Raw genomic sequence first — 25,161 nt, 5'->3', positions numbered from 1 at the left:
TAATTTACAAAGATAAAGTGATTCAGTGTCAGCGGTTCAACCACTCTGGCTGAAAATGTTCTTTAGAATATAAAAATCTACTAATATCCTATAGTAAAATTATTACTCTTAAAAAATGCTAACTCAAAAAGTATTTACAATTTTAGCCTTACTTTGTCATATCTCCGCAAACTCATTTTTAGAGTATTTTTTTTTATCTAAAAATAAACATTTTTGGTCTATCTCCAAATATTTTTATTTTATTTTTTCAATTAGTGCAAATTATAAAGGTATATAACAAAGTGCTTTCATCACATGTTGACATAAATAATACCAATCCAGAAGTCCACACTGTTAGGAGTTATTAAATAAAAGTTACAAAGTCTTGAACCTTTAACCCCTTTTTCCCAAAAAAGAGGAAATTGTAGATACACCATTTTTAGAATAGGGCGACGACATACATGTATATATAGTTTTAAGTACTTTTATAAATTTTAAGTTTTCATTTGCCTGACATTTTACAATGTCCTTTTTGGGTGGTCCTAATTAACAAATTTTGAGAAAAAGTATATGCATGTTCAGTCATATAACGATGATATATATTTACCCATAAATTATTAAATAAATATTGCTGTCGTTTTCCTTACACGCGTAAAGGCACTTATAAAAGCCAGTTCGCAAATATATCGCGTATATAACGTTAGTTATACATATTACGCAACTTATGTAAAATTTGTAACATTTGACAATTTTTAGCACAAAGATTACGAGAAAAACGCGCGAATCTAATAGATTTCGCAAGTGGCCTAGACACATAGTATATACATGTATAATAAGTAGCACGAGCACGTGCGTGTTATCGCAAGACTGTATAGGCTCGCAAGAAAGGGTACAGTCACTGCAGTGTTTACATACTAGCTGTGACACACTTTTAATTGATTTAAAGTGAAAAAAAATCACTTTCAAGAGTGTGGTTACAACAATAATTACAACATACAGACTCTTTAAAAAATATATTTCATGCCATGCTGGAAGTTTAAAAACGTTTTCCTATGTGGCTGGGAATTGTTCAGTGAACGTTGCTTTCTCTCTAGCTCTTATCATATTTTTTTCTTTCATATTTTGAGGCTTCGGCGCCTGGTGGTTTGATGACGTCATAAAAATATATGGACGATGAGCAAAATAGTTGATTTTGAAAAAAACTGCTTTTATGAGTAGAAAAATATACTACTTTGCATATTTGATAAAGCTAAACATTCAGAAAATGTGGGGGTCTTTCTGTTTTGCCGGGTACTAAAAGGTGTTCCTGGTTCTATTGAGTAGCTTTCGAGTGTCGTTTATACTTCAAATAACGAACGACAATGTAGCAAATTATGTACACTTAGTCTAAAAATCACACAAATAACAATTATAATAATAATAATAATAATAATAATAATAATAATAATTATAATAATAATAACAACAACAATAATAATAATGATGATAATAATAATAATAATAATAATAATAATAATATAATAATAATAATAATAATAATAATAATAATATTAATAATAATAACAACAACAATAATAATAATGATGATAATAATAATAATAATAATAATAATAATAATAATAATAATAATAATAATAATAATAATAATAATAATAATGATGATGATGATGATGATGATGATGATGATGATGATGATGATAAAAAATAATAATAATGATAATAATGATAATAATAATTATGATAATGATAATAATTCAGATCAGTAATCAGTAACTTTTATAGACATTGACAAATATCTGGTTAGTTAACTGGTTAGTTATCCGCTTTAGGTGTTTCGCCTGCCGAGACATGACCAAAACCAGGTGGTAATAAAATATTTCTTTATTTTACATCGCTAGTAGTTTCAAGCTGTTTTGAGAACTACTTTGTGTTGAATGTTTCGTTGATAAGCGCTGTTGCAGATATTGAATGTCAGCATTGTATTTCCTGATCTGTGATCAGAAAATACAAAAAAAAAAAAAACAAAAACAAAAACTATATTATAAAATGAACAAACACAGTCATGTACTAACTACCGTCCAGGATATTTTGTAATGTTTTCACTTGAACTCAAACGACGCAATATATCCTATGAAGATAAATGCATTCCGTATAAGATGTGTGCACTTTAACTAAGCTTCATGAGCTAAGACCAACCTAATTTGCTATAATACATATAACGTTATGATTTAAAATGATTACGACAACAACGTTAAGGGTTACAAGAATAGTTTATTACAAAAGAAAATAGCTAAGCATGATTTTTATGTGCAAAGTTTGGTCTATAACACGCAACAGTACACTAACTTTTGCTCAACAATTGTAATCATAGCCCACTAGCGGTAACTGATTCTACCTATACGATCAGTGCAGACCAAGATCAGCAAGCACGTCTGCGCCGACTAATTATGATCCCAGTACTGTCGGCTTTTCCGTAGGTACATATTCTAAATCTTCCACCAAACCTTAATATGACGAATGGTTTTGCCAAGATTAAAAGATGAATGCGTTCAATGATATGTTAATTGGGGAATGGGGTTAAATAATATGCAAGTCATGGATGCAAACTTAATTTAGCTTTCTTGGATAACTCAGTCAGTTTATAGTATGAAGATAAAAAACTACAATGACATTTCACGTCACGTGGTTTACACGTGGTATCGTGGTTAACACGTGGTATGGGAACTGTTACGTAAGAATACATATACTAACCAATCTTACCGCATAACAAAATTAGCAATTGAATTTTGACATATTTGACCTTATCTAATTGTGAAGAGGTGGCACTGATTAATAAATCAACATATTGTATTTTCCGGCCCATAACATTCGGCAAACTTAATCATTTAAATTTGATTTTACACTTCATTCTTTCATGTTAAATATAAACAATTATATTATTGATTTATAATTATCACATATGACGACATTTTTTCTACTCGGGCACTATATATTATTAATAGAAAACCGTTGATTTTATTCACAAACTGCGCCACTGTTGTCAGAGGTTAACCTACCAGAAGAACTCTATTTACCGCGTAACAGTTCCCACCCTGTGGTTTAAAAACTCAAACAGTGTCTCTGAATATGATGCTACATTATAGATTTCAAAATTGTGAAAATGCACATGAAGGCGGACAATGCGATGTTATTTCTGGAAGCCCCGCCCACCACAGGGGGATCGTCATCGGACCATTTTCTGCACTCCTCCCATGCGAGTTCCGCGTTGCACGAGTCTAGCCGGTAAAAGTAGTCCATGATCGCAAGTTTGGTTCCAGGGTCTTCAGCATTCATTGAGGTCTTTATATTCTTGAGATGAACCCCCTGAAAACATGGCTCTTTGAAAATCTCACGGACAACGTCGATGCACCCTTCCTTACAATGTCCCGGCTCACAATGTGTCAACAGTAAGACGTTTCTTCTCATAGTGTCTGGGTGTCTAAAATAATACATGCTATTTTGTATAATAAACGCATCGTCTTATTTTCCTGGTTACTAAAATGGTCCGGAGCATTTTTAAATTTACCAAAATGACTTTAAGCTACTCTCCTTAATTCTTATACTTTTCTTTATCTCAATAGGACGATTATTTTATGTCGAATATCAAGTTACGAGAAGCCTCGTCTTTTCGAATCGAGAACAATAACTTTGGTTTTATCTGTATTCTTTTTTTAAAGTTTAAAAGTTTTGCAAAATGAATAGAAGAGCGTTTAAACATTTCTGAAAATCTTGAGGGTTTCGCACCAAAGAAATTGTATGGTCTGCTAAGAGGAGGGCGGTGCTAGGGTCGTTAGAGTTTCCATGTTATCATCGGATGCGTAGTCAAGTACCCAGCTAAAAGATAATTTAGATATAGCCCTGGACATTTCCAGACCAAGAACATGGAAGAATATCTCCATTTTTGTTCTATTTCAGCAAAAATTGAGCAAAATCTGTTTTTTGCCTCTCAGGTACTCAAACAAGTACATTTTTCATATGGACTTGTCAAGGTTCCATTTTTACAACGTTACGTGGATATCGAGATGAAAAACGGAAGTTGGTCAGCCAACAGTGTAGAGACTGGTCATACTATATGGATGTGCAGTCCGGCTCGGCTCTATACTAGAGGCAAAGGCTCATCATTTTCGGACATATCAAGTTAAAGCATGCATATAAATGATATGATTATATTAAAAGTGACATAAGATGATACTTATGGATGATAATTCAGCCCAGAAATGAAACAAACATGATAATCACGTGGTAAAGCCTGGCGAAATACTTACGACTGGTTCCCTAAAGATTCATAATCGCAATCGTCTGCGCATTGGTCGATATCCCCGTATGAAATGCAATCTGCAAAAGATAGTCAATGTCATATGAAATGAAAATCTAGCTTAGAATAAAAATGGCGTTTGTTTTGACCTCATTCCGTAGCAATCAGTAGCTTTTCTTTCCAATTTAAAGGACGGACTTTTTGTGTAAATGAGAAATTATATTTCCACCTCTTTAAAGAAAACTTCTATAATATGATATATTTATAAATTCGTTAAAAAGAGCATTATAATAGCTTTTTAACTAAAATACTTTATCACGTCTGAAAAAAGAACAATTGTAACATGTATGGCACACAAACCCTGTCAATGAAAGGGTAGCTCACTAACGAGAGTGGATTCGGGATACTTTCCTATATGTTATAATTCACCATTTATTGTAATGCTCATTATGAGTATTTTGACGTTTCTACCGACGTCGTTACACAAACTCCTGAAAAAAGGTTAAGAAAACAAAAATGGTTTTTACCCTCTCCCTGCTCCCAGTTTTTCGCCGGGTAATACATTATGAAGGTGAAACACATCTCTTCAGAAGTAGCCTCCCCGTAGCGAGTTGTCTCCCCTCTCGATGAGGAATCAAAATGACATTTTACCTCGAGGCTATAACCTGGTTCCATCACCAATGGGTCCTCGAAACTAAAAATGTAGAGAATGAAATATACATTGTATTGTTAACCTCTTGCCTCGGAAAACAAGACGAAAAAAAAAGGACCCCGAAAGAACGCCCAAAACGGCAAAATTGAAAATGTTGCAAGCTGGGTTTGATTGAGTCTGTCCTTGGAAAATAGTGGAAAGTGCAAGCTACCGTCCACGCCCCCATCCTCCCAGTACCGGTCAATGAAAAATTCAACGTTCACGTCTAAGTTATAAATTTTTTTCGTTGATGAAAAAACGATCCAAAGAGATTTTTGACACAAATGTTTAAGAGTTATTTCACACACATAATATACTAATACATGTACTATTATACCTTACGCTACGCTATACTAGTATCACTAAATACCTGTACACTAATATTATACCTTACGCTACCTAATTATATACTATCACTAAACACCTATATACCAATATTATACACCCTGCGCTTCATAAGCGTAAAATAATTCATCACGAGATCGACGAACGCTAGATTTGCGCATTAAATGATTTTATTTACCTTGCAAACTATTGCAAAGTTTAAATAAATTGATGAAAAAGTTGTCATTCTGCTTATTTGTCGATATGAAAACTATATAACATCAAGCAGTTTTTTGTTGTTGTTTTTTGTTGTTGTTGTTGTTGTTGTTTTGTTCTTTTTTTGTTGTTTTGTTTTAATCAATTCAGTACTAGATCAAAATGATTATTTATAAAAACAAAACACATAAGTAAATTAGAAAATTATGAACATTAAAGAAGTAAAAAAGAAATATCTAATTACTAACACGACAAACTTTGGTGAATTATAGTCGTAAGTTTCCTCATGCGAGATAGTAGTTACTTTCCCGTCTCCAGACACCATGTTTGAAGTTGCCGCAGCACCTATAAACAGGAAATATCTCAATAATCTTACCATCAAGAAAAATAATAACTCAAGATGTATGTTATGAATTTATAGGCGGACTAACTATTTTGTACAAAGGGAGACCTCCAAATTCGTGCAATGATAACGTCAAAGAGCATACATAATTATCATGTTAAAGCCTATTGAATAAGGAGGGGCGGTGCTGAAGCGGTCTGGATCGCCTGCCCCCGACTGCCAACAAGACGGGAACCAGGCTTTATGAGATGTAACGGGAACAAATTTCTTAAAGTATGCCTCTGGTTTGTGTCAAATTGAAAACTTGAGATATAATTAAAATACAATAAAAGTAAAATTACCGCCACTAATTAAGACAGACAAAACTGCGTTAAATTCCTGAAGTAATTATAAGTAAATTTTTATGGAAAAGATTATGTTCTAAAACTTGTGACTTGCACATCCATAATTCGTTTACAGCATGATAAGCAATCTAAAGTACTAAACCGTAAAATATCGAAACTTATCGTTTAATATTTATTCTGCAGATTGTCATGGATTACCAGCTGAACGATGTTTAAATGGATAAGGTGTCCGACTCTTATCACAGGGATCTTAGCTCGAGCCCCACTAGTGTCCTATTTCATCATAATTATTATACCGGTAATTGGACATGAAAGTTATTACTACAAGTTACAAAAATTGGTCCAATTAAACTTAAGTGTTCTAAATTATTCTACAGTAAAACCCTTCTATTAAGAACACAAACGGAACTGGATAAAAGTGCTCTTAATTGCGTGATGGTCTCAGTTGTGGATATTATTATCATAGCTTATATATTTTATGACATAAAGAACACAAAATTTCAGTTTTTGATTTTAAATTGGCCTTTTAATAGCGGATGGTCTGAATTCAATGGTGGTCTTAAGTAGGGTTTTTACTTCAATTCCATGCATACGATGATTAAAGTTTTGTAGATTTACCTAGCCCATGCATATGATTCATAGCTCCGACGATATTGATATTGCCCGACATAAGCTTTTCCGTGCATTTAGAGCTGCACGTCCCCTCCTCGGTGTGGCGGGCCGTGTATGGCGGTATATTCATGTCCATTTGTCCAATCAAAAACATACCAGCATCGTTAGACCTTAAATTTGGTGTGAGGTAAAGTGATATTCCTGAGCTGTCAACGAATGTGCTCTTCTCCTCTACGTTATTCCAGTGTAGCTGAAATAAAGAAAAACATACACTCAAGAATGCTTTCGGCTTAGCGGGTATTACTTCCCTTTATTATAAGGACACACACCAATCTCATCTTCTCGGCCCTTTCCGTCACACTTTGGATTATGAATAATAGCAGAGGAGTTCCGATTGGACACACGCTTTAAAATAAGATGTCTTCCTCTACAACATTTTTACGTACGGGCTGAAACAAGAGCTTTCTGTAAGTCAGGTGGGCACCACTTCAAGCTTTAAGGTTGAAATGTGTGTCTTTGTTGGAAGTCGTAAAGTAGACTTTAAGTCTTTAGTAATACAGGACACAATTGTACCAAAATCAATAGCAGTGATCGCTGTCCGTTTGATATAGGTTCTTAACTTAATAACGTTTTGTACAATTAATAGTTTTTGTGCAATGGTCCTTTACAGAAAGCTGAACCAGCATGATGTTCTAATTCTAAACGGAGTAACAAATGTGCAACAAATACGAGTATTAACTAATCAAGACGTTCTGTAACTAATGCGCTTCCGTAGAAATGCCCTGAACAAAATTAAATGTAATTTTGGCCTTTCGTTGACAACTGTCTAAAATTTTATAAAAGTCGAATGAGACTCATACATGATTAACAATATCTTCATATCTACCAGCCAATAGCCATAAATGCTTAAAGGAACCGCAATGTTCTTTAGTTCCCCAGGCCCTTGGCTACAAACGTAGAAACAACATAGGGATGCTCTACATTTAACAGTTCTCACCCAAGATTTCTATTGTATTTATGGACAATAATGATCTTTGACGATTCAGCCATTGACCCCAGCCACTGATTACTCTATGATTTATACCTCTAAAACAACCGTCTTGAAGCCATTTTTGCCAAGCCTAAAGCCTGCATTCTCTTGGTAACAGAAACCAGTTGTTCCGACAGTCCAGATTCCTATCAGGTTCTCACAGCCTTCGATTCTACTCATGAAACATTCCGTGGGTGACCGTTGCTTTTCTTCGATATTTGCTGAAAGAAAAACAATGTATAGTGAAACCTTTTCATGTAGTATTTCAGGTCAGATCATCTGTCAGTGATGCGATGCTTAGCTGGGCTTCTTAGGCTGTGTTTGTGCTCGTTCGTGTGTGTGAGCTGTGTGTGTGTGTTGTGTGCGCGAGCGCGCGCGTGTGTGTGTGTAGCCTGGGGAGACAGTGGGAGTATCATATGGTGTATTGAAAACGCGAAATATGTTGATAAAGGGAATATTAGACTTTCAAGTTATAAGATTATTGAGTAGGAAGAAATACAGCAATGATCCTTGCTCTGCAGATCAGTATTTTTTACATGGAGATTTTTATCCGAATTCTTATTTTAAGTCGTACACAGCTTCGTTGGTAAACACAGCAATAAAATTACTGACAATGTGGCTTATTACTATCATTTCATGTGGCAATTTGTTATACCACTTAGTGGCACTTATCCATAATATGTGATAAAAGTACATGTAATATACCACTTTAAATGAAGATCACGTGACTTACCATCGTCCCTGCATCCGTAAATCACCACGTGATGTAAAAGTTCCAAGGTGTCAACGTAGCCTTTCGTAGCGACCAGATGGTAGTCCATTTCCATATTGACCCCAACATCCTTCAGGTCAATTGCTTGACACATATAAGTTGTCTCTTTTGCGGGAACTGGGGAACTTGAGAGTAGTACATCGACAGAGAAACTATCTGAAAAAGAATATATAAAGAACTCTATGGAGGGCGTTCGTTGCCAAAAGTCCAGACATGTAAAGTGTTCCTTTTTAAAATGACTTTTGAAAATGCAAACTTGTATGCCTACCATTTTTTATTGTACCCGTGCATAGCACATGATATGTCTCTTAATTCAATCTTTTAATTGAAGGTTCCCGCCTTTATATAACAAGTTTACATAGATTGTAACAACTGACCTAACATCTAAAACGACAACAAATTTACAAGTTCGTATCTTCCATTGCATGCAATACATATGCATGTTTGCACACTTATAGATATGAAATTATATAAATGAAATGTAAATCTTAAATACAGAAAATAGAGTTTAAGAAAACGTGTTACCAGTTGTAGAACTACAAGAGTACGTTAACACAGTAACATGTTTAAAATGACAAAAGTAGATTCACAAAGTTAAACGATTTTAAGTCAAGCATAACGCCCCGCCCCTCTCGGAGTATTTACGAACTTCTATTGCGGACAGGTATAAAACGGCGCCTCTCCCATATTTCTAAATAAAACCGAAGGACAACATACGGCATTTTTCATATCATATATTTGTTTCATTTGTTACAAAAGTTTTGTCACTAGCAACATCAATTGAAAATTGCTGGTTTTACCATTTATGATGAAGATAACTTATGCATAAACTTATTATTTAACATCGTGTTTTCCTGAGAAACATCGGCGATTTGAAAATTTTTAGGGCAAACAATGACCAACTTCAAGGGAGCAATTTTATTGATAATCTAAAGACCATCCAATACTTTTATTGGTATCATTGAAAAATGTATTGGCACAAATTTCATTTTCAACAAAAACTATGCAAGTATTTGCAAAAGTAGGATTTAAAAGCGGCCACCGAGATTTCCTTTCCGAAATCAAGAAAAAACTTACCCGTAGCACATATTTACAATCTTTAATATGGTATTTTCAGTATAAATAAAAACATTTTGCACTTGTTCATTATCCCTCATGTACAGACTCAATCAAACCGAGTCTGCATTTCTTATGTAATTTTGTTGTGATTTATGCTTCCGAGGGATCACTTTGTTTCAAGATTTTTATACTTCACAACAGCAGGTGTCAAGTGCCGTGTAGCAGCTGTAAAAAGTTGCCCCGTACTCAACTTCAGTGTTGTTATATTTTTCATGTCCTTCGGGATCATTGATGCCAGCGCTATTAAGTGTTGAGAATAGAGTACCGCTCAAGTCGGTGCCAGGGGGCATGAGGGAAGTTGCACTTGTTCATTTTCCCTCATGTACAGACTCAATAAAACCGAGTCTGCAATTCCTTTGAATTCCTAATCAGTTACAAATTATTTATCATTTAGTGAATAACCTGTCCGTGCTCTGTCTTTGCCCTGTCCTGTTTTTGTTTGGGGTCCGCCTGGGCTCCTTGCCACTGGTTCTTGTTGCTGGGTCATATGGGGGTTGCGTTCATTGAACGCCGCCTTTCCTTGTTAATCTTGTTTATCATATTTTATGTAATTTTGTTGTGATTAATGCTTCCGAGGGATCACTTTGTTTCCAGATTTTTAATATACTTGTCCAAAGCTTATGGTCTTTACTTTCATTCAATATTCATTTTCTTTTTTGAATAAAGTATCTAAAGGAAGCGACGTGATTTTAAGAGAGAAAAAATAAACAACGATAAGTTCGAAACAAAATTTTAAATACGTAATTAATTTTCATTTTTAAGGCATCACTAGAAAGTTCATGAAGGATTCTTTTACTTGTGTCTAAATTTATCAAAACTGACCAAGAAATAAAAAAGTAAGTAGGGGGCGCCATGTTTCTCTTACTGAATTTCAGCGTGTGTTTCTGTTTTCTTATTTGGGGACCATATGCCGTTTTTCATGGAATAGCACGTACGTGTCACATTGAAGGTTCCATGATAATCGCCATATTAACACATATGCGGAAGTTTCAAAATTGTACAAGTTCATATTAAATGTGAATTTTGCTTGAGACGATGCTAGGGGGCGTGGACGGTAAAATATGAAAAACAAGATCAACAAGGAAAGGCGGCGTTCAATGAACGCAACCCCCATATGACCCAGCAACAAGAACCAACGGCAAGGAGCCCAGGCGGACCCCAAACATAAAAAGGACAGGGCAACTTGCACTTTCCATTACCGTACATGAACAGGCTCAATCAAACCGAGCCTGCAACATTCTCAATTTTGTCGTTTTGAGCGTTCTTTAGGGATTCTTATTTTCTCTATTTTACAGAAAGTAACATGATAAACTTTAAAACGAAAAAATTAATTCATTTTGATTTAATTCAGTTTTATTTTAGGCATTATATAATTATATATTATAAATCGTATGAAGCACACTTTTATTTAAATCCAAAATTATCAAAATTGATTACGAAATAAAAAAGTTTGGTGGGAACGCCGTGTTTTTCTTACCATTTCGAGTGTTATTTTCAGAGGAAAAAATGATAAATTTTGAGCAAAAATTTCAATACATCTATTTAATTTATTTTTGAAGCACTAATACAAAGATTATGGAGTAATCTTTCATTTGATACAAAAAATATTTGACTTTTTATAGAAATAAAAAAGTTAGAATGGACGCCGTGTTTTCCTTCACATTATTGAGAAATAGGAGAGAGGCGACGGGTATTATACCTGTCCGTGCATTTCGTAATAGAAGATCGTAAGTACTCAGAGAGGGGCGGGCGTCATGCATGACTTAAAATCGTTTAACTTTGTGAATTTACTTTTGTCATTTTAAACGTGTTACTGTGTAAACGTACTGTTGTAGTTCTACGACTGGAAACACGTTTTATTAAATTCTATTTTCTGTATTCGAGTTTTACATTTCATTTGTATTTTTCAGGTACGGATAGATATCTACAAGTGTGCAAACATGCTTATGTATTATATGCTTATGTATTATATGCAATTGGAAGATACGAACTTGTAGATTTGTTGTTGTTCTCCATGTAATGTCAGTTGTTGAGATTAACATGTAAACTTGTTATTTAAAAGCGGGTGCCTTCAATTAAAAGATTGGATTAAGAGGCATATCATTTGTTGTGCAGTAATACAATAAAAAATGCTAGACATACACGTTCGCATTTTCAAAAGTAGTTTTCAAAAGGAACACATTACATGACTGGAATTTTGGCAACGATCGCCCTCCATAGAACTCGAGAAATACTTTTTTTAAAATGTCACTGTTCAACAGAACAGGGAACACAAACAGTGAAGTTTGTAGAATTTTGGTTAAGAAAAAACGATTAAACTTTTTAGCGTACGTGAACTTTCCAGATTTATTATTGGACGATCAATAAAAAGCAAATAGTATATAAAGATAACAATATATGATTAAAAAGTGAGGATTTAACTCATTATGTACAGTGTTGGAGCAGTACCTCTAAACGGATGCAGAAATCATGATTACAAAGAAGAGAAATATCGCATTTTTCGCCATTTCTTACAGTTTTTATTCATTTCCTATATAAATCAGAGTAAAAAGATGAACAAGATGTTTTAAAGTGCATATCGACTGGTAAAATTGCGAAATTTTAGCATTAAATAATTTGAGCGCCTTGTCCGGTATATACCGGAATACGGAATTTAATGTGGTGCTCCGACACTAATTTTTTTAAAAGTCATACTCGTTTCAAATTACACTTCATATGTCAACGAGGAGCGTGTGGAAGTTAAAGATGCTCTTACCAGCGTCATTGTCGATCCCATCGCATTTAAAGTCCATATCCGAGCACGTTTCTAGGAAGGTGTTTTTACCCTTGCATTGTTCACTCCCGACAGGCTCACAGATACCTGCCGACGAATAAGAAATCATATTTTTAAAAAAACATTATATTCACATAAAAACGATTTGATTATAGGACTACTCGGAACACATCGGGCGACTTCAATAATACGGAATATTGTCCGAGAAAGCCAAATTATTACAATTGTTATTGGACAGGAAGGAGTTATTGCCCAAGAATCATCTGCATCAACAGACAGTGAGATTCACAGATACCAGAGTTTGAAAATGATATAATTTGTTGGTATCTTAACACAACATACTTAAGGTTCACAGATACACAATGGTAGATTCAAGGTTCACAGGTACACAATTGTAAATTCAAGGTTCACAGATACACAATCGTAGATTTAAGGTTGACATATACAAAATGGTAGATTAAGGTTGACATAATTATAAACAGTGGTAGATTCAAGGTTCACAGATACACAGTGGTAGATTTAAGGTTTACAGATATACAATGGTAGAATCAAGGTTCACAGGTACACAATGGTAGATTTAAGGTTCACAGATATACAATGGAAGATTTAAGGTTCACAGATATACAATGGAAGATTTAAGGTTCACAGGTACACACTGGTAGGTTGAAGGTTCACAGATACACAGTGGTAGATTTAATTTTCACAGATACAAATCGTAGATTTAAGGTTCATAGAAACACAATGGCGCCCTGGGTATATTGTTTCCATTATATATTACCTGGATGGGAAATATCAGAACCTCTTTGAGGAACTGAGCCTTCTTTCCAAACACAGCTTGGATCCCCTAGCTCCTCCCCATTGGTTCTGCCATCGCCATCCGAATCTTTCCTACATAATGTGTCTGTCCATGTCTGCAAAATATTCTTCAAACAATTATCAGCAGCATTTTACAAATTGATTTATTAGATTATTTAAGAATTGATTTATTAGATAATTTATGTTTTTTGTTTGTTTGTTTGTTTGTTTCATTTTACAGTATTTCAGTCATATAGGCGGGTAGTTTCCTAACCATTGTTCCTGAAGAGTTACACCAGTACTAGACTACCTTCCTTCGCGCTTAACTACCAAAGAATCTCCCGGGGATCGAACCCATGCCAATTAGAAGTCATCGTCTCTAACCCCTCGACCACGGAGGCGGTTTAGGCGATAACCAAAACGATACACTAATTCGCATATGCGGTCCAAGTCGTTGGCTATTATGCTTCGCATATTATCCGAAGTAAACGGGAAAAGCCGATGTTTAACGATGGCAATTCGCACATCCGGTCCTTGAAATTAGCATATTTGCGATCTCGAAATTTGAACATGTAATTTAAGATATCATGTTATTCATCTCACGACATCAGTAATGTTAAGTAAAATAATATGACTTGAAAGTAAATAATATAGCGACGAATATAAGAAATTATTTCACAATCCGGCAAAAAAAAATGAATAATTACATGTATTTAATTTATAGGCACATTATGCCTAAGACTTTAATAAACAAATCCTTCTTTAGATAGTATAAACGTAAGTTACTAATGTTTAAATGATGGTTTTCAAGCATGTTAGAGGCTTATTACCTGAAAAAAGTAGTGCCGAATGTGAACTTATTTGTAATAAAAATAGCAAAATGTAAACAAAGTAATATTTTGACTTCCATATAAAATACTAAATCACTTGAACTTATGATTTTCCAGAATGCTACAGAAGCAAAATATGATTCCGTTAATTGGTAAATGAGTAACTTTTTTGAAACAATAATGAGACACCAACTATAGAAAGTGAATGGATATAATTAAATAAGTAATTTAATTTCTTTACATAATCAAAGCACTAGAGTACTAGCAGAGCACCCGTTACTATGACTACGAGTATGAACAGATGTTAAAATATATACTTTGTCAAAAAAACAACAACAAAAAAAAAGAAAAAAAAAAAACGAAACAAGTTTTTTGGGATAACATGCCATTGCATTGGTGTCTTGCAATAAGGAGACTCATGTCACGCGGCATATGTATTATAACTAGAACCGAAACAATCCTCTAAAAGAGAAACAAAAAGTAAATAAAATAAAGATTAAAAATTAAAACTTACGTAACCTTGACCTGCAAAATCTAGTCCAAAAGGATTCCTTTTTCCTCCGCCGCCTATGGCTTCATGACCAACACCTAGCCAGTTTCCATCGGGGTTGCATGGATTTGTGACGTTGAAACCATTTGGAATTCTTTCTCGAAAATTTGGGTAGCTGTGTACTTGATACAGCACGCATATCGCGGCAAAAAGCCTCAGTCTGTAAGTGTACATTTTTGAATGGTTTTATACATGTACCATACCCTGATGGTCATCTAGTGATGGTTAAAGACGGAACACCATTTAAGCCATCACTTAGGAATGATTATGATATTCTGAAACATCTTTAACGTGTAACAAAATCAAATAAAACATTAAAATACCGTCATTACAGAGAGGGTATTGAATGAACCTAGGTTTTTTAATGGATTTATTGAGGTTATTTACGGAATTTATTGCAAGATTTGATAAACATTTATACGAATTTCGATTATTTTCTTATCTCGATGCCAAAATGAGAATATATTATAAAAAGAGAATCGTCATTTTGTTTCATTACCGCGCCTATACTGTGACATTAACATCTAGCACGACTTTACGTTATTTAGAAATGTTTAACGCATATGACGTCATGTCAAAACATCGTTTTAAGGCACAGGTATGTCGTAAAAAGCATTTAAACTGCCTTTTTATTACCGCCGTAACGTCACATTTTCATAATCATTATATCGTAATGGGGCGTATTTATTTAAAGTCTGGATTACCCGCCCTTTTCTCTCCGTACTAAATTTTATAGTGCGACTGGAACCAGACTAATTTATTTACCGCAGTTTCGAAATTTTAGAATTTTCATCGTCGTACAAATCAGAATGATGTTTCTGGTAAACATTCATATGTGATGGCCCTGAGGGTATTCCGTAAATTCGTTACACCAATAAATTTATTGTGTAAATCATGCTGATACAGTATCGGTATTTATAACTTAAAGTATAAATATTTGACCTATATTGGATAACTTAAGATGAATAGATTGAACCAGTTATTATTGAAGTATGTTTTGAATAAAACTCTTAACCCTGAGTATCCTCTCCAAATCTTTACCCATATTTTTATTTATAATAGTAATCATCAACATCATGTCAAAACACGAAAGGAGTGAATATTTTATTTGGAATAACATGGATATCACATGTTAACAAAATATAACTGTCCCTAACAAAATATTTCATTGGTATTATATAAGTGTAGCCAATCAATTATTGCTGGTAGAGTTTTTTTTAAGAAACCTGCAACTGATCGCCTGATTTCAGACAACTCAAATTGAGCTTTTCTTTTCTTTCGATTTATTTACTACGCATTTCTATTACTATTTTACGACACCGTTGTGTTGTTATTAACGGTACAGCAGTTGCCCCTTTGCAGAGAATAACCTTGTTCTATATGTCTGGCGTAAAGCCAAGACCTCGATTCTCAATGTTACACTGAATGACCATTAGTATAGATCGTGTTGGAGCGGGGGATTGGACCTGCGGCTCAGGGTTACAGTGCGTAACCACTGGCCGACAAATCAGCCCCCTACCCCAAATAGTAGTATACGATTCGTAGACTTATGCCCTCATTTCTCATGACAGAAGCAATTTTTATCAACGTTGTATCAATTGATAGGGTTGTTTTTCCTTTTCAAAACAATGAAAATTCAAATTGTTAATAACGCAACTTGCATTGAAGACTGACTGCAATTTTAAAAAAACTTAATACAGACACAGCCTTTTTTAATCAACATAATTGGCAATAATTGTTATTAGAAATAATCTATCGGAAATAACCTTTTTAATAAGTATCTACATGTTACATATTTTTCTTATATCTATATGTAATTATTGAACAATCGATTGCCAACTATAGCTTGATATTGCTGATATAGGTAGAGAACTGTTTATTAAATTGTTTATGTTATAATTTAAGATTTAAATCTTCATTAATAATAGTGCCGTAACATAACTTACCTTAAATCAACCATCTTTCCTTTTCTTTAGTAAAATTCCTTACAGACGCTTAACGAAAAATAAATTCCGTCTGTTTTGAAATAGCTATAATGTCTCAATTATACCTAAAGTCTCGGGTGGATGCACATGTAAAAAAAAATATCCAAATTTAAACAGGGTAAATTCTAGTTCATGAACGTTTGTCGTTGAACTACTTATTCAGTAGTGCGTGAATATTTATGTGTCATCTTTTCAGACAAAAAATAGTATTTCAAAATTACTGAAATGTGACACCTTTCATTAAATAAAGGCAGGGGTATGTACGTTTGAAAATTTAACAAAAAGTACATTGATGTTATACGAATGAAAGTTGTATACAATTTCCTGTTAGATACGATAGTTTACTTTTAAGCGGTGCGCTTTATTGAAGGTAAATCACGAAGAACTAAATAAGTGGTTACACCATTCAAAACCTGGTACATAAATAAAATGATTGAATCTGAATAGAAAAATCCAAGTTGAAAATATAGCACAACACGATTTTTTATGTAAAATCTGTTTTGAAAATTGTATTTTGTAAATTAATATTTATTTATACTGATCAAATTTATAACTGAAGAAATGTTTTTCCCGGGCCCCAGCAATAAGAATGTCCCTATTTATTCTCCCCGTCCAAATGATCAGTATGTGTCGAGAAACAATCCCATACTGACCTTAAAAATCACTTTTGTGTGTGAGCGCATGCAGCTGTTTAAATTAACAACGATTCATGATTTCATACCTTATTTGATGGCTCCTTTTTATCGGATAAAAAAGGTTGAAAAAGATGATTGAAATCAGGATAAATAAGCCGTTTTTTAGATGAGAAACGGTTGCCAGATTTTACTGAATATTTCTACATTATCATTTTATAACTCTGTTATTTTTTCAAGTTCAATAGGTGATTTTAATTTAGTTATAAATCGTACAAATGCCTGGATAGACCTCAACAAATGATTTTCTTATAAATTTCAGGATGGCCACCCATGATTTATTTTCTTATGAATTCATGGATGGACGTTCGCGACTGATTTTCTTATCAATTCATGGATGGACGTCCAGGACTGATTTTCTTATCAATTCATGGTTGGACGTCCGTGATCGATTTTAGCATGACATAAACAATTAGATAATTATAATTTATGGATGGACGCCCTAAAATGGTTTAATTACAAATTAGTTGATGAACGTTCATAGTGATTTCTAACCAATTCATTTGGGAAGTGAAAAACTGGATTAAAAATTTGTTGATAAACGTCCAAATCTTATTATTCTGATAAATTTATGGGTAGATGTCCACATACGATTTCTGTGTAAGTTAATGATGGGACGTCCACAAATTACTTTCCTTGAGAATAATGGATATAAATCAACAATTGTTGTTCTGTTAAAATAATGGGTGGACGTCTATTACCGATTTTATAATAAATTCATAGGTTGTCTTCAACAGAATAAAGGACCGGCGTCCACAACAAATGAGATTTTTTAATTTCAAAGAGTTCAACATATTTTCTGCAAACCATGGATGGACATCTACCATTGATTTTCTTACATTCATCGATTGAGGTCTAATATTTATTTTCTCATATTCACAGATTGACGTCTACAATTCATTCCTTTTATTCATAGATGGGCATCTACAATTGATTTTCTTTTATTCATAGATGGACGTTTACAATTTATTTCCTTATATTAATGGATGGGCGTCTGCAATTGATTTTCTTATATTCACGGATTAACGTCTACAATTTCTTTTCTTATATTCATAGATGGACGTCTACAATTGATTTTCTTATATTCATTGTTGAACGTTTCTAAAAGAAACTTCTACAATTTTTGTTCTTTTGGACTCCCACAACCATATTTTCTATGAAATTCAATGGCGAACATCAAAAATTATTATTTTTATAAAGTTTTGAATGATACCAAATGATTTAAGAATAGAGTTAGGGAAACATCATGTTTTCTATCGTAATGTATTATAAGTTGTCACCGATTTTCTAAAGAACTGCTTGATAGATGTCCACAACTATTGCCTAAAAAGTCTGTTAGATGGACGTTTACAAATGTATTTTCTTCTTTCAAAGAAAGTCAATAAACAATAACATCAAGTAAGAAAAAGCAATCTATTGAACACTTCATTTTTAAAATAATGTGTCAGTAGATTTCTTTATAGTATCTTTATCACTATTTTCTTTTATTTCTGATGGTCTCTAAAAATTAAGCTTGTAAAAATTATTTGGCTAATCAGTCTCATAATATTGATATGTATTAAGACAGTCAAACACGCAAATAAAAACTAATTTTAAGACATGACTTGTATAGACAGTATTTTGTGCGGATTTTTCTGAAGTGGTCTTTAACACAGGGTTGACTATATTGTAATAAAAGATAGAGACATTTGAATTAGCAGGTCGGTGCTACAAAGTCAACGTCAGCTTCTGCATCATACTTTTTGCGCAGGTTACATAACGACATCTGCAGTATCGTCTGATTTCCGTTACCGTCAGGTACCTGTAACAAAATAACAAGAAAATGGTACAAAAGTTAAATGGTACAGTAGTTAAATAGTACAGTGCTTAAATTGTAATGCACTTAAATTATGATGTAGTTAAATTATACAGTAGTTAGATAGTACAGCAGTTGAATGGTACAAAAGTGAAATTGTACAGTAGATAAATGGTACAGTAGTTAAATGGTACAGTAGTTAAATGGTACAGTGGTTAAATAGTACAGTAGTTTAATGGTACAGTAGTTAAATAGTACAGTAGTTTAATGGTAAAGTAGTTACATTGTACAGTAGTTAAATGGTACAGATGTCAGATGGAACAGTAGTAAAAAGTACAGTAGCAAATTGGGTAGTGTTTCAATTGAAATGTAGTTAAATTGTAATGTACATGTAGTTGAATTATACTGTATTTAAAAAGTACAGTAGTTAAATGGTACATTTGTAAATTGAACTGTACTTAAATTGTAATGCTCTTGAATTATAATGTAGTTAGATAATACTGTAGTTAAATAGCACAATAGTTGAATGGTACAAAAGTTAAATTGTAAGTAGTTAAATGATACTGTATTTAAATGGTACTGTAGTAAAATAGTAAGTAGTTAAATGATACAGTAGTTAAATGCTCGTTAACTTGTGGTAAATAGTCAAATGATACAGCACTTAAATGGTGCAGTAGTTAATTAGTTTAATGAAGAAATAGTTAATAGATGCGGTACCTGTACGAAATTTTGGCACGGATTCTGGGCGGAATTGGCACGAAATTGGCACGGAATCAGTGATTTCTGGGCGGACCAGGGACGGAAACGCAAAATCCGTGCCATTCTGTCTCACAAGAAAAATATTTTGTTCACTTTTCTGGGCAGAAAACTAGAAAAATTCCGGCTGGAATTTTATTTTGAGCAGAATTTATACTTAAACATTTCATCTTGGACAGAATTTTCAACTTTGAATTTTTTTTTTGGGGGGGGGGGGGGGGTAGGAATAGTCTTCACTATGGGCGGAATTCTATACTTAAACATTTTTCTTGAACAGAATTTCACATATAAGATGTCCAAATCATAATTGTACTCTTGTTTTTGCACTTGCAGACATTGAAATTTTACCTACTGTACTTATTTTTTTTGCTGAACCAATAATTACAGGTGTATTTTTAGAATTAATATATTTTTATTTTTTTAGACATTAAAATAGGCCTTCTTTTTAGATAAAAAATGTGGCATTAACAATATATTGTCAGACTAATTTATATTGTTTGTTCTGAAAAACAACTGTAATAATCTTAGTGTAGAATTTGAAAACATTCACCTCCAAAATGCTTAAGTTTATAATATAAAGATTTTTCATACAGCTTGTATTATAATACGTTTACTGTATTATGAATTTTTAAATATGATTTTAGGACATCATCTAAAAGTAACATTAAAATAAGAATGCTTTTTAAAGTTGAATATACTATAGAATATAGGGCAGTCACATCGGGACAAGATTATGAGTGTGCTTGCCAATTTAAATTCTAAGAATTCATGATTTTGTTTTAAAAAAAATAAACAAAACAAAACAGTGCATGAAATAATCTCATATATTATGCCCTTATATAAAATTGATCAACCAATATGCCCAATAATTGCTTTTATTTACCATAGGTAAATAAATACTACAATGTATATTCACTGAGATTATATTCACCCAGATTTTACACTACACAGATCAGAGCTCTGATAAAACTCTACTGACCAGCAGTTTCCCATCATCTATGCATGACTGGTCATTCCAACAGATCAGGCTGTTCCATGTAATTATTTTGGGGAGAGATAACATTATGAATTGCATATGTAGAATTTGTCTAGGACATATTGCAATTTTTTTGTACAAAAATTTGTAATTGTTTTTTAAAATTTATATATATATATATATGTAATAGATATACCATTGCTGCGTTGACGATTTTTCGGTTTGCGTAAATTATACCATAGTCACATGACCTTTCTTATGCCTTAACCTCACGAGACGAAGTCGAGTGAGGTTGCATAAGAAAGGTCACGTGATTATGGTATAATTTATGCAAACCCAGAAATCGTCAACGCACCAATGGTGTATCTGTTTTAACCTATAGCTCCGCACAGAAACACTTACTCATTAGATCTTCAAAACTGAAAATTATACCATAGTCTGGGTATGGTATAATTTACGGTTATTGGAAATTATACTTGGTAGATTTTTACATAAGAAGCGCTGAAGAGCTATAGGTTAATTTACGGTTATTGGAAATTATACTTGGAAGAATTTACATAAGAAGCGCTGAAGAGCTATAGGTTAACTATTTGTTATTTGATTTTTCTTTTACATTCAATGAATGAAAGTTAAGATGATGAGTAAATTAACCCTGTTTAACATAATGATGGACCGGTCCATTATACAGTAAACTGTTGTGAATTTTGAATTCTAAGATATCTGGGTATGCAAAAAGAGTGCAAATTACAGAGGATGTACTTGATATTTTAACAATTTTGGGGTAAAGTTTTGTTTAAGATCTCAAAGTGTTAAAGTAATTGGTATGATAACATGGGACAAGGAGATGTATAACATAATCAGGTAATTATTAACTTTTAGTTACATTAATTTAATATGACGACTATCAATACTAAGTAGCCTTGAACTAAAATTTGTAACAAGAGGTCATTGTTGTTTTAGTATTTTCAACTTCATACATTTGTTTTTTTTCTGATAATTGTTTTAAATCTTTAATACATGTATTATTTGCAAGTTAAAAATTATTCAATGATTTTTTTGTTAATATAATGATTGTGTAGATCTATATTGTATAAATAGCATGTAAGTATATCTTTTTCATTTCCTGGAAATTAAACAAATTAAATAAATTTAATTAAAAAGGACTAAATGGTACAATCAGTAGTTTTGTACAGTTGAACAGGGTCATCATAATCATTTATTATTTTACATGTATGTGTTGTCTTTCCTATGGAACAATCTAAAATTACATTTTACACTCATAATTTGCAGGCTGCTCAGGGACTTAAGTGCTGACTGTGAGATGCCAGGGGTTTAATAATGATGTGCAGTATTAATCCTGAAAAGGTATATTTTTAAATCTCTATACTTAACTATTCAACATCTTTCCTTGAAAAATACATAACCAGTAATAAATAGTGTCACAAATAAAGCAGTCAGTTAATTCTTATACAGAGCAATTCTTAAACACTTGTACACTTGAATAACTGATTCTGTGTTGCTTTACTATTTTTGAATATGCTTTATAAGCATAGTTAATATTTAATACTGTTGAAACATAAAATTTGATATTATTAAAAAATATAAAATATAACTGCATATAATTATGCAATAAAACATAATTGAGCCGTGTCATGACAAAACCAACATAATGGGTTTGCGACCAGCATGGATCCAGACCAGTCTGCGCCTCAGCACATTCTGATCAGGATACATGCTGTTCACTATCAGTTTCTCTACTTGTAATAGGGATTGTAAGCGAACAGCATGGATCCTGATGAAACCGCGCGGATGCGCAGGCTGGTCTGGATCCATGCTGGTCGCAAACCCATTATGTTGGTTTTGTCATGACACGGCTCAATTCATTACAAAATATTTGTTTAATTAATTATGAATTTTATTATTAAAGGTTAGCACAACCACAAGAAGTTCTAGGAAACACAGGCAGTGGACTTAAAACAGACATGGATTAAAGAAATAGTAATTTAAATAATCAGAAACATTTGAAACAAATTTATGATTGAAACACTTCCAGCAAAATAATTGCAAAAAAAGTGTTGGATTCTAAGATTCCAAAACCTGCAGCTAGAAAAAAACTGTTTGTGTTATAGTGAATGTAGGGTATTCTATTCTGTATTTGGACTAAAGGATATGATATTTTTTTTTATTAAATTTTGTGAAAGAAAATTTAATGTGATGCATTATTGATAATTTTATCCCAAAATATGTGATCATGTTAAACTCATAAAATTCCGCCCCCTGAATTCTGTCCCAGAATTCCGCCCAGAATCTTGTTTGACAATTCCGCTCCGAAATTCCGCCCCAAGGTTCCGCCACAAGATTCCGCTTCAAATTCCGCCTTAAGATTCCGCTTCAAAATTCCGCCCCAACTCATTTGCATATTTCGTCCTAATTCCGCCCAGAATCCGTTCCATTTCCGCCTGGAATCCGGCCGGAATCCGTGCCAAAAGCAAATGGTTTAACACTTGTATATTCGGGGGAGAATTTAAATTTCTGGGCGGAATCTGCCTTTGAATTCCGCCCCATTTCCGTGCAGAAAATTTCGTACAGGTAGTTGAATGATACAATAGTATAACAGTACAGTTACTGTAGTTAAATGGTAATAATATAAAACGTAAACTCTGGTCGGGATATTTCTCCAGTTAGAGCGTCATGGTAAAATGAAGCTGTGAGTATATTTATTACAGCGTGTTTGGCTATATTATATGATCTAACGTCAGAAAACAGTAACACGTTATTATAATGTGGAGTCAAGTTATTATTACAAATATGTTAAGTCAAAATATTATTTTGTTGAGTCAAGTTATTATCATGTTGAGACAAGTTATCATTTTGTTTGGTTAAGTTATTATTTTGTTGATCAGCAAACGAATCATCTGCTGAACTAATATACAGAGCGGATAAAAATAACAAACAAGTATAATCAGCCTTTTTTAAAGTAAGTGGACAGGGGAAGGGGTAGGAAAGAGTAAGTTTGTCCATACCAGCATCGTTTATCTTTCAAAATCTTAAAAAAATACAAAATCAAATGTAGAATCGACAGGTAAGTAAACATTGTATTACAAACCCGTCACTATAGCACATAAAAATATGATTGTTTACTTTACCTTAATATTGTTTATGCTCAATACATTGATCCTGTATCTCCTTTTATTTTGAACAATTTGACTGCCGTTCGTTACTTGTATAAGAATAGCTGACATCACGGATTTATATTACAATATATTAATATAATGTAATATTAATCCGTGCTATAATATACTAAATGACCTCGTTATTACAATATTAATAAAGCTGCTATATTTTTCTCTCGCTCTAAAAGCTGTCTTATTTTCCTCCCTGGTTTAAAAACGGTCGTACACATTAAAGCGGGTTAATTTTAAAGCTGTAGTATATGTTAAAGCTGTTACATTTCCCACCCGAAATTTAAAGCTTTTGTCTCTTTAGTTTATTTACTGTCACATTACTATTGCTCATATTCCCCATTCTATGGCTGATTGTGGCACCTTTACATACCCGGTGTAGACGACCCGATACATGGAATATGTCACTGGAAAGACAATTTGTATTGTATTTGATAGATGGCTTTAAACTAAAGCTGTTCTATTAACCTTCCTAGTAAAACTGCAATTATGTTTACCTCTCGAGTAACGGTGTTTTTATTTAAACTGTATATGTATAACTTTTCAAATCGAAAAACTCAAAACAGTTCTAAAGACTGCAACACTAACCATAATCGTTGTATGCTGCACAATACTTTTCAGTGTCTGTTGCAGGAAAACAGCTGCATGCATCTCTTAGTGCGACACACGACGAAATAAGTATGAATACTGCCAAACAACACTTCATTTTTCACCTAGAAAAGGAACTAGTAGAGTTAATTTCCGCGAAAATATTTATATATTTATTCATATGTAGATTGTATTTTATTTACTAACTTATTTCCCCTAGTTTACCGAGAGCCTGCAATAGAACCTCTATCACAAAGGCTAATGGTGTACCACTATGAGTAACTAAACTGTCATATTATCGTTATACACTTGTAGGTCTGTTTTCAACATTACCTTTTTAAACTAGACTGTATAGAAAACGTCCATCCTTAATAGTACAATTTAATCAAGCATCTGATACATTTAATTGCTAATCAGATAATTTTGTATACTTCTTTTTTTTCGTCATTATGCACAGTTTAAAACAATTTTACAAAATAAATTTTGATATGCTTAAATAAGTACATATACTGCAT

General features: G+C 33.1%; 1 protein-coding gene and 2 long non-coding RNA genes across 3 annotated transcripts; 1 reads left to right on the top strand and 2 right to left on the bottom strand.

Annotated features, from left to right (window-relative positions):
• Positions 1-2,230: 2,230 nt before the first annotated feature.
• On the bottom strand, positions 2,231-16,775 carry LOC132723152 (DBH-like monooxygenase protein 2). Its single transcript, XM_060707826.1, has 11 exons — positions 16,619-16,775; positions 14,637-14,832; positions 13,276-13,408; positions 12,480-12,584; positions 8,567-8,761; positions 7,888-8,054; positions 6,810-7,053; positions 5,753-5,849; positions 4,801-4,967; positions 4,284-4,353; positions 2,231-3,457 (listed from the first exon to the last, which is right to left on the bottom strand). The coding sequence occupies exons 1-11, from the start codon at positions 16,630-16,632 to the stop codon at positions 3,112-3,114; spliced, it is 1,734 nt and encodes a 577-aa protein (XP_060563809.1). The 5' UTR covers positions 16,633-16,775; the 3' UTR covers positions 2,231-3,111.
• Positions 16,776-18,748: 1,973 nt separating this feature from the next.
• On the bottom strand, positions 18,749-24,217 carry LOC132723151 (uncharacterized). The gene is made up of 2 exons (XR_009624707.1): positions 24,023-24,217; positions 18,749-19,150 (listed from the first exon to the last, which is right to left on the bottom strand). It is a non-coding gene; the product is annotated as an uncharacterized LOC132723151 (long non-coding RNA).
• LOC132723148 (uncharacterized) lies at positions 21,190-23,533 on the top strand. The gene is made up of 3 exons (XR_009624705.1): positions 21,190-21,737; positions 22,167-22,241; positions 22,804-23,533. It is a non-coding gene; the product is annotated as an uncharacterized LOC132723148 (long non-coding RNA).
• Positions 24,218-25,161: the final 944 nt, after the last annotated feature.

Source organism: Ruditapes philippinarum, unplaced genomic scaffold (assembly GCF_026571515.1).
Source record: "Ruditapes philippinarum isolate M1 unplaced genomic scaffold, ASM2657151v2 ctg1745_1_1_1_1, whole genome shotgun sequence".
NCBI classification, from domain to species: Eukaryota; Metazoa; Mollusca; class Bivalvia; order Venerida; family Veneridae; genus Ruditapes; species Ruditapes philippinarum.
Note: the sequence above shows the minus strand (reverse complement) of the source record. Positions and strands in the feature narration are given on the sequence as shown.

Bases quoted from the DNA above. Each gene is read 5' to 3' on its own strand.
- LOC132723152 (XM_060707826.1), bottom strand. The intron at 8,055-8,566 runs GTAAGTCACGTG...TTTTTCTTTCAG, and splicing joins TTACGGATGCAGGGACGATG to CAAATATCGAAGAAAAGCAA. The intron at 3,458-4,283 runs GTAAGTATTTCG...GTATTATTTTAG, and splicing joins GAATCTTTAGGGAACCAGTC to ACACCCAGACACTATGAGAA.